This window comes from Tiliqua scincoides, chromosome 5, assembly GCF_035046505.1.
Source record: "Tiliqua scincoides isolate rTilSci1 chromosome 5, rTilSci1.hap2, whole genome shotgun sequence".
In the NCBI taxonomy this organism is placed as follows: Eukaryota; Metazoa; Chordata; class Lepidosauria; order Squamata; family Scincidae; genus Tiliqua; species Tiliqua scincoides.
Window position 1 is genome coordinate 29,162,902 of NC_089825.1, and position 19,579 is coordinate 29,182,480.

General features: G+C 40.5%; 1 protein-coding gene across 2 annotated transcripts in view; it reads left to right on the plus strand.

Annotated features, from left to right (window-relative positions):
* The window catches only part of GLCCI1 (glucocorticoid induced 1), a 52,028-nt gene extending 40,855 nt beyond the window's left edge, over positions 1 to 11,173 (plus strand). Inside the window, exons 6-8 of one of the 2 annotated variants that reach the window (XM_066627536.1) lie at positions 2,103 to 2,313; positions 7,279 to 7,399; positions 8,288 to 11,173. In XM_066627536.1, the coding sequence (XP_066483633.1) occupies positions 2,103 to 2,313; positions 7,279 to 7,399; positions 8,288 to 8,636 (681 nt within the window). In that variant the 3' untranslated portion in view covers positions 8,637 to 11,173. The remainder of the gene's footprint in view (positions 1 to 2,102; positions 2,314 to 7,278; positions 7,400 to 8,287) is intronic. The other variant, XM_066627537.1, reaches the window with a different exon arrangement.
* The last annotated feature ends 8,406 nt before the right edge of the window (positions 11,174 to 19,579 follow it).

Genomic DNA, 19,579 nt, shown 5'->3' on the forward strand with positions numbered 1-19,579 from the left:
GGCAGCAAGCCACCCAACTGGGTCATGAAGTAGAAAGGTTTTTATAAATTTACGATTTTATTTTACTTCTGCTGCAGCCTATACCATTGAGATTAATACAGGGGTGTTGAACTCACTTCATACAGCAGGCTGAATAGCATTCATGACACCTGAGGGCCGAAAGTTATGTCATTAGGCAGGAAGTGATGTCATTAAATAGATGGTAACCAGTTGTCTTGCAGGCTGCCTTTTCAACAGTGATACCTCAGCACCATTCAGCAACTGAAAGCCCAAGGGCCAGATGAAAAGCTTCCACAGGCCACATCCGGTTCCTGGGCCTTATGTTTGACATCCCTGGACTAATACATACAAGTGCATAGATATTTGAGGCATATGCCAGCAGGTCAGACAAGGGGCCCTACTTTCAGCATGCTCATTATAGGCAACTTGGTATCTGTTGGCCTGCCCCTAGTGTGAGCACAACAATGCCAGGTGGACTGCTGGAGAAAATTGAAGGGCTGCTGGTATCTTCCCCTGTGAGTTTTCAGCCTGTCAGTGAAGTGATCCCTACACTAACCACAATGGAAGTCTTAGGGTAGGGTATTCCTGGTGCAGTGCAGAGTCCTTGTTGCAGGTTGCATTGATTTGCTGCCAGTTGCTGCAGGATGTAGTGTTAGGTGATGAGTGCAGCAAATGGAAGGTAGTCCTGAACTATCTGCTCATCTTGCAGGAGGGCAAAGCTATTCTTATAAATTATTTTGATGTCATTTAAAAGCTTTGAGTGAAAAGATAAAGTGGAAATATTTCAGTTATTTCTGTTTGTTAAAATGGACTGCCTTGATGAACTGGAAGCCTTGGTTAAAATAAGAGTGAAAAAAAATTGTATTCTACAATGCAGAAGCAATTTCTCCAATGATTGCAAGGGTCTTGCATGAGATCATGCTATCAAAGCAAAATCTCGCTTTCTGGAACTTAAACCCTTTCACTTTTGCGCTTCTGTTGATGACTACGCATACCATCTCTTTACTGTTTCCTTTGCAGCAGGCTTTCAGGAAGTAGAAAATGGTATCTTTTTTCAGTATCCTCTTCAGGGCTGACTCAACCATTTCTGCATCCACCTTTGACCCTTCTCATGTTCATCAATATTTCTTTGAAGTGTGATGTGTCTGACTTTGCAACCCACAGTTTAACCATATAGGTTTTTCATGAATACTGACATTTTACTTTGCTTAAAAGATTCATCACCGTTAATCAAGGCTGATAAGATCTTAGATGATAGTAGTGTAAGCTGGTTTTCAGTAGATAACTTGTAACAAAGTGGGGCCTTCATAATGTTCAAATATCTGTTTGGCAGGCAGATTTTCTAGTGAGGGTGAAGTATTAGAAGAAACTGTTTCTTACTCACATTTATAAAATGTGAATTTTGCAGAAAAATTCGCACTTTAAAAACCATGCAGAAATAAGTGACTACTTTTAGTTTGTTTTTTTTACATGTTCACTTACGAGGAAGTGATCGTAAACGCTTATTAAGGAAACAGAAATAGCTCCAGGACAAACTCCAAGTTGCATATATAGTGTCTTTAACCCTTTCAAAGCTGTGGCTGCCTACCCACAAGGTCCCAGTGGACTCTGATTCAGAGCTAAAGTTTTGTTTCCCCCTGATATCTGCTAAAGGGAAAGCAAGTATGATTTTTGCCTTTATGAAATCACAAAAGTGGTTTTTGTTTGCTGTAATAATGATTATGTCACTTTTCCTGTGTCTTCTATAACCCCAAAGTAGATTGTTACTGTTACTATTAAAAAATGCCAGAGCATTTCTTTCGTGAGGATACATCTCAGCATGTGGTCAAACTGCTGAAGTACATCCAGCTCTGACGTTTGTTTAAGGATATAGCTGCTCATTCTGGAATTTTCACGCAGTCTGTTGCACTCAACAAGTTGATGAACAGCATGCCATTGTGTCGCTTGCCTCCTTTTGTTGGAAGTTGACTTCCCTCCCTCCCACAAGGTCATGTCTGGCTTGAAAGAAATTAGCACAGGTCAAAGTGCCCTCCAGGTCTCGGACTTCACTGCAGGAGAATGAGTACTCATCATGCATTTTAACAGTGTTGCTTTCATTGCAGCCCCTGGATATTCCTGATGGTCGAAGAGCACCCTTACCTGCTCATTATCGTAGCAGCAGTACACGCAGCATTGATACACAAACTCCTTCTGTCCAGGAGCGCAGTAGCAGCTGCAGCAGCCATTCCCCATGTATCTCTCCCTTTTGTCCTCCTGAATCTCAGGATGGGAGTCCTTGCTCCACAGAAGACATGTTGTATGACCGTGACAAAGGTGAGAGCCCATTTGTATTGACTGGTGGTGGTTTCTTTACTATACTTCATCGTGCTGCATCAACTTTTGTTTTGGTCCTGTTGGTGTGAACAATGATTGCTCATAGTTGTTTTTGCTTGTTTACATGTGTTTTCCCTCTTGTTTGTGCAGTTTCACAAACATCTTCCATAAATGTCAGGAGGACACAGCAAACAATCTTAACTCTTTATGAAGGCTACTATGTGAAGACTTAGGAGAAAGTATTAAGGAAATGTTCCATAAACAGAGACTCGCTTGTCAAATAAATGAACCCTGAGTTTGTTTGCATTTTTTGAAAGTAACACAACCTTCATGTTTTATTTTTAAATGTTTATTGTTTGTTCAGCATTAGTGTTTAAATGAGGAAAGCCATAAGATTATTCCAGATCAGTGTAAAATTTAATGTTATTTCAAAATGACTTGCTGTGATGAGATCTGTGTTTAAGCCATTTCTGTCCAACATTGCATATACACAACAGGGATGAAATGTGTACACCTGTGGGCTGGGCAGAAATGGGTTAAAGGATTGACAGTTCCTCTTAGTTAAGAGCAGAGGGTCTTCAGTGTTTTCCAAGTCCAGGGTGTTGTACAATTTCACACAAGCATGGGAATTGGGTATGGAATTTAGTGAGTTAGAATATTGACTTCTTTCCAGGAGTGGGGAGATCTGGTTCAAATCTCCACTCTGCCACTAGAGCATTGTCACAGAGGACATTAACACACTCTACCCCTTCCTGTTCAGACTGTTCATAAGTCCAGAGATGGTAGTGTAAATTTCTGCCCACCTGTGATTTCTTGTCAGTTTATTGGTAGACTTCTTTTGTCCCACACTCACAGGCCTTGAGGGCCAGGCTTGTTGTAGTGTGAACATTTTATTTTTGTAATATAAATTAAGTCAGAAAAAGATGATAATCTCTTTCTAATGAGAATCTCTAATCTAATGAGAATCTCTAATGAGAATTTCTAATGATAATCTTTCTAATGAGAATCTCATTAGTGTTCAGTGATAACTATATATTTTGCTTCTAGTTCTTGCATGCTATGGAATAATTTCAACATTTGGTTTCAAAAGAAGCCTTAATTTTCTCTTGCTTTCATGCAACCTAAATGACACTGTAGCCCCAGAAATCTTTTTGGGGGCGAACACAATACGCAAAAATCCTGTAAACTGCTAGAGTTCTTAGGGGTGTGTGTGTGTGTGTGTGTGTGTGTGTGTGTGTGAGAGAGAGAGAGAGAGAGAGAGAGAAATGGTCTCTGTGTAACCCCAAGGTTGGCTTCTTTGCTTGCACAGATTCAGCTGTAGGAACACTCTTGAGTTCTAGCATGGAAAGTGGTGCTTGTATACCCCTCTACTCATAGGGAATGTTTTGGCCTTTTGTGCTTGTCTTAAGCAAGTTGCATAGCTGTATTCTTGGTGGATGAAAGATAGCACTCTGCTTTAATTACCACAGTTATTAACCAAAAGATTTGAAAACTGACTGTCAACAACTGCATTTTGGTGGTTGGGCCAACAGTTTTGATTGTTGAACATGGAACTTTAGGATGAATCTGATGATTTGCTTTTGGGAACCTGTGTATTTACAGGTGCTTGTCTGTTGGCTGCTCTCTTTGATACAATTGATAGCCTGATAGCAAGCAGGGCCTCTGCTTGATAATCCAGTTATCACTCAAAAAGTAGATGTGCCACCTTAGCTGTATCATATGCTTAACAGGAACACAGAAATAACAGAACATTATAAATAAAGCATTAGCAGTTGTTTGTGTAGCTTTTTGGTTAAAGAATTGCATTGTAATTTTACTAAACTTGGACTTGTGAACTGAATGTAGGACATTATATTTTTCCAGTGAATTTTTATAGTTTGGGGGTCAAGGAAAGTTGGGTAGTACCAGCACAAATGCTATCTCAATATGCCATCTCAAGGAAAATTTCTGGATGAAAACAGAAGATGAGTGTTCTGTTCTTAAATCTTTCCCATATCTCTGAGCAATTGTTCAGGCACTTTATTATTTTTTTAAACTGCTATCTTACTGGGTTGCAGTTGCTGGCTCCAACTTAATGGTGTGTTGTGATGGCATTGATTATTTGGATCTTTCTGCCTCCCTATTAATATATTCGATTGGCAGTGAACAATGACAGCTTTTGTATTGTTAAATTCAGTTTTTTTTAACTCCCAACTCTTTTTTGCTTATTTTGGAAGAAGTGTTTACACTGCACATGTAAAATAAGCAGAAATCTAAAAAAATATACTGAAGTAATATTATTCAGGATTGTAGTTGATTGTCTCTGGGAAGATGTAATATTTGAAAACGTAATTCGCCTTTTAGGATTTGGACTCTATTCAGACATATACTTTTCATTATCTTTTTATTGGGGAGAAAAAGGAGAAGGCTCGGAGCTTGGGGTAGACATTAGTGGTGATGAGAAACTCATCCTCTTCCCTCCCCCCAAAAGTTTAATTGGGGCCTGATTTTTGTGGTAGCTTGGAAATGCTTTGAGAAACAGAGTTGGCATTTCTTTTATGAATAGATTTTTTTCCCTCAACAGCCAATTTTTTTTTTCCACTTTCTCGTTCTAGACTAGAAGTTCCTTAACTTTTGTTGTGTCTTCAGAAGTCCAGCCTGTGTACAAGCCATCTGCTACCTTTGCTTTAGGCCTCTTCTGTGATGATTCAACCTAAATGGATGATTAACGCTATGTACCAGTGTTTTGGAAAGAAAAATTTCAAGTTTGAACATCTTATGCTAAAAAGGCCTTTAAAATAATACTCAAAGGTTCTCCGCTCTGTTGTGCTCTGTCATGGGCCCTGTTTTCTTCTTTAGCTAAATTTCCATTATACTTTTCAGTAGTAAATCAGCTTTAAGTTGGACTTGACTGTGTTTCTGAATAGAAAATGGAAGTTAATAATTGATCAAGCGTGGGGAGAGCTAACCTGCTGGCCAGACACAGACCTGCTTTACATTTCTAAAGCATCTTTTCTTTGCGAGCTAAGGCTGCGCTTTGACCACAGGCTCCATTGCCGCTCTTTGGATCAGATCAGCTGTTTACTTTACATTTCTATAAAGAGCTGCTTAAATAGGTTGAAGTTTTCAAAAGAAAATGAACATAAAGTCTGCAAAGGGAACCCATGGTCTGATTTGGGATGGGAGAGTGATCTTGCACAGCAGGGGGTGGAGAAAATGTTAATGGCACCTGTTGTGTGTGTGGGGAGGGGGAGGTGAGAAAGGGCTCAGTCTGCAGTGTGATTAGAAGCTGTTTTATTGCATTAAAAATGCCAGCTCCACAGGGGGCCAGTGATTAGAATTCAGTTTGCTGACCCCTTGTGCTATTTACAGCCTGCGGGCTCACTTTTGATACCTTATTCTACAAAGCAAGATACTGGTTTTTGGCCATTACTTTTTGGATTGTAAACTGGAGCCTCACTTCTCATAAGTACATTTTTAATTGTAACAGGCAGAAAGAACCCCGCACATTGTTGATTGACCATCTGTTTTGTAGCCCTACTCTTAAGTTCCTGAAGACCATGCTTATGATACTGCGGTTTCTCCAGTATTTTAGAAGTGTTTTTGTGTGAAAGATGATTTATGTGAAAAGCTTTATTGGGAATTCAGAGGTAGGTAGGATTGAGAATACAAAGGGAATAAAATATTGCAGGACTTTTATCTAAGGTGTGAAAAGCGAAGGAAAAAAGCATTTCCTAATTCAAGAGGTGGCTTTTATCACCTTGGTTTAATGTAGTCTCTGCATGGATACAGAAATTAATATTGGCAGGTCCTAGTGGATAATGAGAGCCTGAGTTCTGTTGATCTGCAAGTGTGTTTCCTTCTCAGATGTAAAACCATGGAGGAAGGAGATTAGGAGGAGCTTCAAAAATCAAGGTCACTTTTTCAAAAACTAGTAGAACTTGAATTTATCCTTCTATAGTTTCCATCTTGGTTTTCATATGATTTGAGAAATGATGGTTGCCAATTCCTCACATTCTAACAGTACATTGTAAGTGCTCCTCTGTGAATGTATGAGTACCACCCCAGAGCTAAAACTCTTGTTGTTTCTTCAGTTGTGTATCTTGGGATGAAAGACAGAAAAATCAGCAGTCCTTCTCATTTCAAACTCTTCGTTCATCCCTGGAACATATAAACAAATCAAGTTGTAATGAGTTCAGGAATTGTTACCACAAGATATTCAACACTTAGTCTAGAGATGAGATCTGCCCAAGTCCTTTCCTCATGCAAAGACCATTCTTCAGTGGAGCATTCAAGGGAGCTGTGCTTTGGCACTTTGTGGAACTGCTGCCTTTCTTCTGTTGTGGCATGAGCAAGCAAAGGTAACCCTAAGCAGCTGTTCCAATATGTTGATCACAAGAAGTAGAGATATGGTGAACAAGGAGCACTTTCTTGTGGGTTAAAGCTCTCACACACAGATACATAGAAAAATGCATCAGCACCTGTCATATCTACTAGTTCAGGTCTCGTTGTGCTCTTTTTCATTGTTTGTCACTATTGTAGACAACATTTGTTAGTGACTTTGTATTTCAAAAGCTACTTGTGAGCATTTTTCAATTACTGTGTTGATGCAGTGACAAGACACAACTGGACTTTTCATGATCTTTAACCACTTGCCCTTCTTCTACATGCACTGCGTATTGCCCTGATGGTTAACATTTTAAAAAATGCATAATAAAGAACTTATTTGTTTGCAGGATTATAGCTTTGCTCTCTTTAGTCTGCAGCATTCTGGATAAAAATATTCTATTATGTGCTGTTGTATGGTAGATGACTGCTTCACTAAAGCTTTTATTTGGAAGAAATACCCTGCATTAAAAGGAACTTTGCGATTTGAAGCAAACTGGTATTAGCTGCGAAGTTGTGCAAAATCCATCATGTTTGGAAATCAAGTTTAATGAAAAAGCCCTCTCAATCCCTAGTAATATAACTGCTTTAACTTTTCAGACAGTGGGAGTAGCTCACCTTTGCCCAAGTATGCCTCCTCTCCTAAGCCCAACAACAGCTACATGTTCAAACGAGAGCCCCCAGAGGGATGTGAGCGAGTGAAGGTCTTTGAGGAAATGTCGTAAGTAATGCCTTTTATGTCAGCTGGGATCTGCACATGCAGAAAACCTTTTTACCAAACCTATTCAACTGCAGATGAATAAACTACTCCAGCTGATGGGTGTTTTTTCTTCTAGAAGCAAACCAGTCTTGCACAGGCATGAAGCTTGAAATGTTCTGTCAGCTCAGTAGGGGGGACAAAGTGCAACCAAGGGGAAAATGCAGGCAGGGCTATCTATGGATTCTTCAGCATTCTAAAAACTATTTTTCACCTTGTGTAAAGCTGCCTTTATATTGGTGCTAGATTAGCTTTAATTCTTTGACCTCTAAGGCCTGTAAAAAGCAACTATGTTCTTCTAGTCACTTTTGAGATTTTGTTTGAACTATATTCGAACTACTCCGTAGACTAGGAGGCCAAATGTACAGTATGTTGTATGGGAAAGTGGATAGAGCCAGGAAATGCTGTGTGGCCTGAATGAAAAGCCCTGCTGGATAATTAAGCGGACTGCTCCCAATAGAGCTAGGAAGCTTTGCTGGGTGGATATGTGAAGCTCTAAGGAAAGTAAGTTGTCTTAAATTATGCTGCCCTTTTATGTGCGAGTTTTCTGTTCACGTGATGATCCGTGGAACAACAAAGGGTACCCAATATGGTGTGTGAATCCTAGTCTTTGTTGAATTGATTCTTGAAAAGAACCACTTTTCTAACTGCTCTCTAGTGGCTGTTTTGCATGCATATTGCTGTGAATCAGTCAACTGACTACCAATATGGAAGATGTTTGCTCATCTGTCAAATATCCCATTCCTTGTCACTCACATTTTAGCAACATGTAGAACTGCAGTTCTGCTTTAAGCTATCTTCAACTGTTCAAGTGTGTTAACTTTAACTTGTTTTCCACCCCTCCACTTGTAGGACTCGTCAGCCCGTCTCAACCCCTCTCTTTTCATGTCCTGACAAAAACAAGGTTAATTTCATCCCGACTGGATCAGCTTTCTGTCCTGTAAAACTTCTGGGTCCTTTACTACCTGCCTCTGACCTGACACTCAAGAGTTCTCCAAATTCTGGTCAAATCACAGCTTTGAGTGCTCTGACTGTTGAGCAGCTTTCATCTCGGGTCTCTTTCTCCTCTCTGTCGGATGACACCAGCACAATGGACTCTACAGAGGTCTTAGTACAACAGCCATCCCAGCAACCACCACAGCTTTTGCAAGAACTTCAGTCTGAAGAACACTCCTCTCCTCAAAACTACGTGATCATCTAGAGCAAGGTGGAGTGAGTGTTGGTTTCAAACTCAACTGCATGAGTGGCAACCCTTTTCAGAACAAAACAAAAGCTTCTTATCAGCATCTTTCTATATTTCAGTGCTCTTCTTGGCAGGGACAGAAATGCTTATTCAGCATTTTTGTGTGCGAGTGTGTGTGTATGGGGTGGGGCAGGGGAAGGCAGGATGCTTGCCTGGTCTGTGTATCATTAAGCATTTTAAGTGGAGACTATGCATTTTGTAGAACGTTTGACAAGATTAGTCCTGTGTCCTGTGTTCTCCTTCAAATTCTGCAGTACAAATAAGCTGTATATCCAACAAAGGTTGCCTGTCTAAATAGAAAATGTCTTGCTGTGTTGTGTTCAATGGAAAATACTGTACTTCAGGATTATGTTTACAATTTCTCCAGGTATTTATGTTTTGAACTTCTGTAATACATACAATGCAAAAAAAATTATATATAAATATATATATATGGCCACAACCGTTGCACAGTGCCCACCCTATGGCCTCGCTTCAGGTACTTCTCTCGAAGTCTAAACTCAGGTAACTTGGAATGTATAACATATTGGGATATAAAATATTTTACAGCTAAAAAGCTAAAGAGGGATCGATCATCACTCTTCTGCCTTTCCTTGTTTTATGCATTACTCTTTCCGCATTACATTCCACTTTCTTGGAAAAAAGTGCATTCAAATCCAGGGAGACAACCCTGGGCATATGGGTGAATATGAGGAGAACCAGCAAATCTGTGATGTATGACATCACATTGTCATGTGGTTACAAGTCAAACAACTGTTGCATTTACTGTCAGTGTGTAAATTGTGGCATTTTAAAGTTTCAGGTGTTGCACAGTTAAGGACGGTTAAGCTGTTGTGAGTAAAGTGTTCAGTTCTAGGCTGTACATAAGAAACATTCCATGGCAGGTGTGCGAGAGAGGATCTACGGCAAGAATGTTTTTGTTTAATTTCAGCCAATTTTTTTCAGGTTTCAGAGGGGGTGGTGGGAATTTCCTTTTGTGTTTTTGTTGGCAAGTCAAGAACATGAAATGCTACTGTTACTGTTTTAAGAGTCTAATTAATGTTTAGTTTCTCTTCAGGAGGAAATGTTCATTTGTGTGCTGGTTGGGGGAAAATCTCTGGTTTTGACAAGCAATGATCAGTGAATCTTGTTTTATTTGTGCAGTGAATGTTTTGCACTCGGATTTTTAAAAAATCTCTCATAGGTGGCATATGAGGTTTTGTAAAAAAAAATTTTTTAAAGAAAAGAAAAAAGCAATAGTTTTTAACTCATGTTACCGAATCAAAGCCTTTCCCAGAACCCTTTGTTTAAGACAATTACTAGGTAGATTGTTTTCAGATGGAAGGTGGGTGGACAGTGCTGGGGCTTGCAAGTGGTACATGTCTTCAAAGATGTTGTGTAACCTAGAAGCAACCAGTAGCATTGCCTTGGGACTGCAAGAGCACCGCTTTCAGAGAATGCTGTGCAGTACAAAGAGGGGACCCCAAAGGTAAGAGACACTTGGGTCTTTGCTTTCAGTTCTGTGGAAGTAGCTTTGTGCAAGTCTGTTCCTAAGAAAGATGGTTTTATCTGTTCTGGGAACCCAAATGATTGCAGCTGGTGCAGCAGCATCTACGTTCACCACTATTTTCTTTTGAGGACAAAATGGGGGGAGGGGGGGAGGAAGAATAAAAAGCCCTCAGTATCCAAGACAAAAATATGGAAAATATGCAGCACATGTATATTGTTGCAAGATAAGTCCAGTTTCCTTCCTATCATCACCAAAGAGTTTGGTAGTAATCTGTTAGGAAGTGTAGACCTCCAGTCATTGTAGGACTGTAGCAGCAGGCTGATAAGAATGGACAACTAAAGCTGTGTTTTGTTTTTCAAACAGTAAATCTTTTTTAAATACAGCGACAGGCATCTTTAACTTTGCTAATCTCAGGCCTTGGCAAAAGCACTATATAGTTTGTATGTTAAAGTATAAGGAGAAAAGCATGCAATTTTTGCAACCTGAATTCTTTAAAAACATACATTTAAGTTTAATGTTACAGTACATTTCCCTTCTTCTCTGTTTTCAAATATAAGTACATAGTTGCAGATGTTGATGCTAAACTTTCAGGTGACTTTTAGAATGAAATTTGGTATATGCTATTGACAGTGATATTACTTGTTCTGTTTTCCCATGAGAAACTAAATATTAATTGTCACACACATTTGTTCTCGTATTGGAAGATTCAAACTCAAATGTGTTTAAAGCTAATGCTTTGCTATGTAAATTTCCCAGCAGTTGTTGATCTCCAATTTATCCTACATCCAGCTGTAGAAATTTGTCAGATATTGTTTCAAGAGTTTTGTACATAGTTGTACTGTTATTTCTAGCCACTGTGCTGAACAGTATTCGAATGACCACACAAAATTGCTTTACACAAGGAAATGTGTGGCTTTTGTTTTGTATTTTTTTTCCAGTATAGACGTTCCTGTGTCTTATTTAAATAAAATTATTAGGAAAAAAAAACCATTCACAACCTGCAAAATGTACTGTCTTGTCCATTTCATTGGAAAGTTGGGTGGGAACTGGTTCAATTATTCAAAAGAGGTAGGAGTATCTCCCTTGAATATTTCCACTTCTGAAAAGTGGGGTAGATATTGTGTGCTGTTGCTGCCCCATGTTTACTTACACACACTCACACACAGTTTAGAGCAGTGGTTCCCAAACTCTATCAGTGGGACCCACTTTTAAAATGACATTCTGTCAGGACCCACCTAGGTTTACAAGACTAAAAAAAATTTTCACTGTTCCAGCCATACAAGTCTGTTTTTATCCTTTTTACTTCGATTGGGGGAGAGGGGCTGCCTTCTGGAGCATTTGTTGAGCTCAACATTCAATGGATTGGAAACATTTTGGTGGCCTTGCATTTCCTTTCGCCTGGCCTTAATAAAAGCCAAGGGACGTTTGCCTACTCACAAATAAGTGCACACATGTGGCTCAGTTTCATTTTCCATAGGGCTCAATACATTTTCCCTGTATTGGGGGGGGGGGCATTTCAGGTGTTTTTTTGGGTGTGTTTATCAGATGGGGGACCATTCTGGTGGCATGGACTTCCTCTCAGGCTCCCCTTCAAATTAGACTGAGGCGTATTCACCTGCTCATTAGTAAACACACATGCAGCTCAGTTCAATTTTCTAAAAGGCTCAATACATTTTCCTTTATAGCTATCAGCTTCTCAGTTTCACAACAAGCCAAAAATTGGGCGTTGCAACTAACAGTTTGACAACCAGTTTTATAGCATTCATTCATCACTTCCTTACTTATTTCTCCAGTGGCTCTTGAACTTGTAGCAGCAGGACCCATGTTTTAGAATGACAATCTGTTGGAATCCCCTGGAAGTGATGTCATGGCTGGGTGTGACATCAATTTAGGCTTCAAATGTGAGCTGGAGTCAGCTAAAGTTCCCATCGCACAGTGTGTGTGTTATTTTGCATAGCTTGGAACTGAAGCATGCCAGCTTGGAAGTCAAAGCAGCATGCGGAACTGGATCCTTCTCCAACCACACAGCCCCCTCCTGTTTCCAGCTTCCAACCTATTTAGGGCAAAGCACCATGCCCGTCTCCCACCAGGACCCTGCCCTGCTCAGCAGTTCTATATCCTGTATTATCAGCGGTGGCTAAGCTAGAAGCTCTGCGATTCACCTGAAATTGGCTCGTGGTCCACTTAAGGAAACACTGAATCAAACAGTTTGTGATGGTGCTCCAATTTCAGCAAACTGAGATGCAATCCTGTACACATCTGTAAGTCTCACTGAGTAGGTATACATAGGATTGTGCTGTCCTTATTTGTGGAGCTAGAAATGTTTACTGCTGCTATAGGAGAGCACTCCTGACCTGCTTAACCCATTTTTGCCCAGCCCACAAGTATACACATTTGGTTCCTGTTGCATATATGTAATGTTGGGCAGAAATTGCTTAAATCGGAAAATACATGCTTTTCTATTGAGTAGTCTGTTAATATCCATGCACACGTCAGTGTTGCAGTCATGAGGACTGAACATTCAATGTTACCTCTTCTGCGTCTAGAGCATGAGTGACCGAGCCACGTATGATAAACTTCGGATGCTTGACAGCTGCAAGATAGATGTTTGAGAGCTGCAGTATTTAAGAATTCTTAAATATATTTACTTGCCATGAATATTAAACTACTGTTTTAATCCAGTCAACTCTGCTTATACCTGGCAAATTATAAAACCTGAGAAATTTCTTATTTACCTTTTGTATTGTGATGCAAAACGGAGCTCAGCCAACATATTTCAGAGAGCCTCACCTGTCAAAAGAGCCAGTGGTTCATGAGCTAGGGATTGGCCACCCCTGGTCTATAGAATTGGGACTACAATGCGTATATTAAAATGCACTCCCATCCCAAATGTCTTTGTATGCATGAAAATTCTCAAACAGCTTTTTTCATTATTGTTCTGTATCTTAGAAACATTTTTGCCTGCACTACAGTTTATGTAGGACATGGTCATTATGTGTTTCAGCACCCATTAAAACCTCCATTATCATACTTCCCCCCCCCCCCGAGAGCTTTTAGTAGAATTTTTGTCTTTTAATGCTTTGCTTTGTGGCCAGAACCATGATGTTTTATTGTACCCATAGTGTGTTTTGCATCTGTGAGGTAGATGACAGAGGGAAGCTGCTTTCCATATGCCTGTGAATTATTCCTCCCCAAATTGCTAAATGCCCTGCAGCGTCTGAGCAACAGTTAAGCTAAATCCAAGGCTATGTCTGCACTTCTAAGGTAGCCTGGCTGCTCTTTGGTGCGATTTTGGTTCAGATTTCATTATAAGACACTGCATGTGGCCTAATCCATAAATCAATACACTGTGTTCGTGCAATGAAAAATCAAGAGATAGGGGAAAGGGGGTGCATAAACAGCCAGACGGTTATTAGTGGAAGGTACAAGGCCTCAATTTTTAGCACTTGTGCACAATTGAGAAGAGGGTCCCCTCCCATTTCTTACAATCCCATGCCTCTTCCTGTCAGTCATCACCTCCCGCTTGATCTTCATGTGTTTAATAATAATAATAATAATAATAATACAGGTATTTCTATACCGCCTTTCTTGGTCCTCAGATTTCTCCTTAGACTTTATTCAAGGCGGTTTACATAGGCAGGCAAATTTAAATCCCCATAGGGATTTTTACAATTTGAAAGGAGGTTTCTATCTTTCAAGAAACCGCAACATTCAGGTATTTCTTTCTTGATCTGGTCGCACATTCTGGCCTCCATCCTCCCACGCTCAGAGCAGATGGAATAACTCGGCTCAGCTTGTCAGCTGCTTCAAGGTCGCACCGTGCTGGTGGCCTCAAACTGGCGACCTTGTGGATGTTATCTTCAGGCAAATGGAGGCTCTACCCTCTAGACCAGACCTCCTGCCCTGTGTGTTTCTTATCAGCTGCATCCAGGAAGGCAACGTACTTGAAGACCCAATTCCCAACCGTATTAGAGATGTTCCTGCTGCCTTCATGTCAGGCAGCGCACCTGGCTCTGATGCTTATTGGCCTTAAAGGGCTGGTAGCTGTGTAAGGCTGGCTTATGCTAATAGTTTATCAGGGATTGGTGCAAAGTTGGGAATTGATTTGGCACATCCCCACCTGTACCACTTGTGTAGTAAAAAGAAAATGGCAGAGGTCTAATGAGGATCTCTGATAGGATTCAAACTGCTTATTGAAGAGCAGCAGACTTCCCAGTTGGCAGTTCAAGAAAACATTCTGTTGTGGCAGTAATTCTCGAGTGGAGGAGGAGAGCTTTTAGGACTGCAGCACTGCTGTTCAGCCAGCTAACAAGCAGAGCTGAAACACGTTTTTGTCACAGTGGTTGCAACTTTTGGCACTGCTGTCCTAGGACCAAAATATTTCTCAAAGGAGTCAGGCATCTTCATCCAGCCAGCAAGTCACATGCAGTTTCCAACATGGGAGCTAAATCCTTGATCGGCAGACACTGGCTCACTTTTTGAACCCTCCATAGACAGGGCCCTTGAAAAAAACTGCTCAGAGTTGTCATTATGAAAAATGTGAAAATTTTTGCAGAATGATGAAAACAAAAGTGAAGAAAGGCAGTGTGGAGCCCTGCTGGTTGCTGCAACTGTACCTTTAGCACTACATGCTTTGGTTAAGAGGTACAGTGGCTAACATAATTACAGATTTCTAAATAGGCTTCAGGCTATTTATTCTCCAAGGAAAAATGTCCTAACTGTTCTGTATTCTTCTTCACAATGTATCATTGTGTGAAAATACACCTCTGGCCAGACAGGTCAGGCAACTCATACTACCACCAAGAAAATGGTATGAGAGCACCCTGTCATTTTTCTGCAGCTTGTAAGGGTCTGTCTAATAGAACAAAATGTCCTCAACTACTCATCAAGGGAAAGCATTGATCGTAGAAGTAATTCAGGAAATCCACACGCACACCAGAGGAAATTCTTTTATTTAAAGAGAAAATGGCTGAAGAGTGACCTCAGCTAACCTGAGAGGTACATTTTGCTCCAGTTATGCTTTTGAGTTGCTTTTTTCCTTGAGTTCAAACCCTGTGTTTTAAGACTGCAACAAAAGTCAACTGGTAGAGCCAACTGCCTCATAAACCACATGCTATGTTTTCTAGGAGGATATTCTTGATTCTTTGCAATATCCCTCCCATGCTGCTCAGGAAGCCAAGGGTTACCTTGTGACTAGCACGGAGGCAAAAGGCATTTAGGTTCCTGTAAAGTTTAGGTTGTTCCACAGACACCCACTTTCTGTGGCTACATACTCTAGAGGAGGCACTGATACCATCAGGACACTCACGTCGGAGGAGGCCATCTCTGGTACCATGTTTCCAGGCAGGATCTGACATCAGTGGATTTCTGAATGTGAGAAGTTGCTTTTGGAAGCTATGCTTTTTGTTCTCCAAGTTGATTGCCTCTATAAAAGATTCCCTAAAAAGTCAACAAGATCCCTCACTCTACAGGATGACAGAGTAACTGTTAGCTAGAGGCAATCACAAAAAGTATCATGGTTAAGTCTTAGGCAGGGGGTCCCTGGTTAAAAATCTCATTTTGGCTATGAACACACCTCCTTTCTCAGCCTTGGTTTTCCCTCCAACTATAGAGTTTTTAGAATTAGTGAAGCACTTTGTCAAAGCACAGTGGTAGAGCATCTGTGTTGCTCTCAAGGTGTCCCAGGTTCAGTATCCAGGTAGAAAAACTGTACCTGAAATCTTAGGCACCACCAGTGTAGACAATACCATGCTAGATGAACAATTATCTGACTTGGTATATGGCAGCTTCCAAAGTTCCTGTAGGAATACTAAGTAGAATTATTCACAAAAGTAGATACCAAGCCTACATCAGATGAAGTGGGTCCTAGTCAATGAAAACTTATGTGACAATAAAATACTTAAGGTGTCACGAACTGTCTTTTTTGTGCAGGCAAGCTACATTGTGACCTGGGACAGGTCCATGACATGCCACCCCCCCTAGCACGCTGCCCCCCCCAGGATACTTAAAGAGGCTCATGGAGCTTCATGCGACATTCCACACAATGCCGTCTCTTGCTGTTTTAAGCAATACTTTCGGAAAACAGAAGTGTTTTGAACAATACCTCTGGTTTTCCAAAGTACTGCTTAAAACAGCAGGGGAAGCCTCAGAAGGCTTCTCGCCCACTGCCAAGCGCTGCCTTGCCTTCCTGTGGAACAGCTTGAATTGACAGGCAGGGTGAAGTGGCAGTGGCAGCAGGGTTTGTGGCTAACACACAGTGAGCGCAGCACCTAGAGAATTCGCCCGCCCCGGGTCTGCCACTGGCAAGCTATTGTGTCTTATGCACATACAAAATTGAGAGTGCTTCACGCTGGGGGTTGGTTCATACTTCTTGACGAGGAAACCCATGGACTCCATTTGTACTTGCTTGTATGTAAGCCTACTTCTGTCCTCCCTGCAGAAATCTGTAAACTCCTCACAAAATCATGTGCTTCATTCTTCCTTCACAGGTGCTCTGTTGCTACTGAAAATTCCTTTTTAAAAAAACCACTAATTGACCAACCACTGCTAATTTATAGCCTCAAGTCTTTCAAAGCATCTGAAAACGTGGCTAGCCTGGCACCTAACAAGCCACGTTTCTAGCCACCTAACTAGGCACCTAACTAGCCACGAAACTGGCCTACCAGTTTCTCAAGCTTTTAAGCTGTCAGCACTTTCAGGGACAAGTGATATGGTCCCCCTACCAGTCCTATTGGAGTGGGAGCCTAGCATTTTAGTGGAACAGACTTTAAAATGTAGCATTGAAATGACAATTAAGCCATCTTGCAGTGGTTCTGAATCATGTCATGCTAAAGGGGTCAGATTCAAAGACCCTCACCTTTGGGTACAGCCTATTATACACACCCTGAGCCAAGAGATAAAATGAGTTAAAACCTCAGGTAATGAATTAGTCTTTTTTTCTGGTACCTATGCAGTCACCCCAATTGGATGGAGGAGCTGCAGGTGTGCAAAACAACTTTGGAAACTTCTAGAAAACTGAAATCTAGATACTGGTGCTTGCCCCCCTCCCCAAGGGAGCGCTTGCTACCTCCCAAGACAGAACTACCACCTTCCCTCTTAGTTCTGTGAACAACAGCTTTAGAAACAACTCTATAGTTTTGTTGTGAGATTTGATCAGGGATAGATTTTTATTTTATTTATACCGGTATTTATATACCGCCTTTCTTTGGTCATCAGATTTCTCCTCAGACTTTAATCCAATTCGGTTTACATAGGTAGGCTGTTCTAAACCCCCGTAGGGATTTTTACAATTGAATAGTTCTAGTCTTTCATACCACTTCTATCTGCAGAAAAGAAATAAAAACATCACTTAACTATCCACACCTTTTCCATTTTATTTGCCTGCAAAGTTCTCTGCCTCTATTTTGCTTAAAGATTGGTTTAAAGCAGCGGTTTGCAAAGTGTGGGTCTGGGACCCACCAGTGAGTCATGACCCAAGTTTTGGTGGTTCATAAAATTGACAGAGCAGATTAGGCTATGTGCCTCAAGGGTTAAACAAGCTGCTACTTGGGGAGAGAGAGCACTGTTGCCCAATCACCATTATAACCACACCACTTGGCATTTATAAAACAGGCAGCAGCAGCCTCTAGGGCTTCTAAAAAGTTTAGGAACCACTAGTGTAAAGTACTGTATGTTTCCATAAAAATTCATTTAAAAGCTGGTTCAATTCCCCCATCCAACTACTCAATCTCAATATGATGTTTCCCCAAGACAGCTATTTTTAACTTAGCAGAAATTCATGCTAACTGAAATTATCAGATTTTAATATGCTTCTTCTAAAGGCCAGTAAATCAATTATAACTGTGCGCTCTCTCTCTCTCCCCCATCCCCTGTGCAGCATTTTTTGAATTTTTTATCCTATCAAAATCAAACATTTGCAACTATAGTGCATATGCAATGAAGAGGAATGCTTACGTTGCTCTGTTTATGGGCTTCTAATTGTTAAAGACAATTACTGATAGCCTTGTTGAATTCAACAACTGAGACTGTACACATGGCCAGCAAAGTAATGTTTTTATAGACACACAAAATCTACAGTCCAATATCTTTTAGTTATCCCATAATTTAAAACAACATCATACTTTAAATAATAAGCTGCATGGTTGCTATGGCCCATTTCTAGACTCTCCTTACTTTACGGTTCATTGTTTAAAATAAAATGCAAAAATATAGACAATACATTGCTTAAACCACACTAATGACCAAAGATCTATTTGCATTAAATTTGGCTTTAGAAGCTGCTTGTCCTAATAAGCAGAGAGGTTTTGGTGGAGGAAAATGGTTAAAGACCGGTCCCATTTTTCTGTCTCGACTATTGTGGCAGTTCAGCAATTGTATCTGAAGTGTGATGTGAGCTGGTGGCAACGCAAACTTTTGTTACTTGTCTGCACAATGCCCTGATTGAGTGGGAGCCATTTGTAGCTCAGATGTCTATGATCTGTGCCTAAAAACAGCTCTAATTAAGTCTGACACAATTGCATATTAGCTTGCTTGAAAGCTGCTGCAATCTAGTTACATTAGCCCCCCTTTTCCCCAATAAAAAACTCCACTCTAAGCTGGCAAAGCTACACCTCCTGTCCCATTTAGCTAGCTGCACATCTAACATAGTTTGGGACCAAGGCAATACACCATGAGATTTACATAGCACTGTAAACTGTGGGTGGACATGTAGAAGTTTCTGCAATAGATTGTGGAATGCACTGTTTACAGGATCACCAGCTGCTTCCAGCAAAATTTAGCTTTGCTTCAATGTATAATTAGATGAATCTCTGAGCCACCACCTTAGGGGGCTTCAACAATATGGAATATAATGAAGAAATGAAGGCGGCCAAGTTGTGAGAAGTTAATTGTAGTGGTTCTTATCCCACCCTTTAAAAATATAATTATTATGAATATATTATGCTTTTCAACAAAAGGTTCACAAAGCAGTTTACCGAGAAAAATCAAATGACTAAATGCCTCCCTATCTCATAAAACGGACATAGATTACTGACAAAATGGATTTATATATGTATATATTTGGAGTACACTGGAGTGTGGAAAGGTTAGAAATAAATAAATAAATAAATATGCAGCAAAATGAAGCAGGCCCAAGATAGCACAATAAGTGTACTATTTCAGGCCATGTTTTTCATAGTTTCCTCTGTAAAACTCTTGCACGCAGAAAGTTAGCACAGCAAGGAGAGAGCTGGGGTAGAGAACCATGTTCCAGATGTACAAGCTCTGTGAAGGAGCATTAAGAAAAAAGATATCTTCACTTGTGGTCTGATGGTATAATCCAGGGGTGTCCAAAGTTTTTGGCAGGAGGGCCACGTCGTCTCTCTGACACTGTGTCAGGGGCCGGGGAGAAAAAAAGAATTTACATTTAAAATTT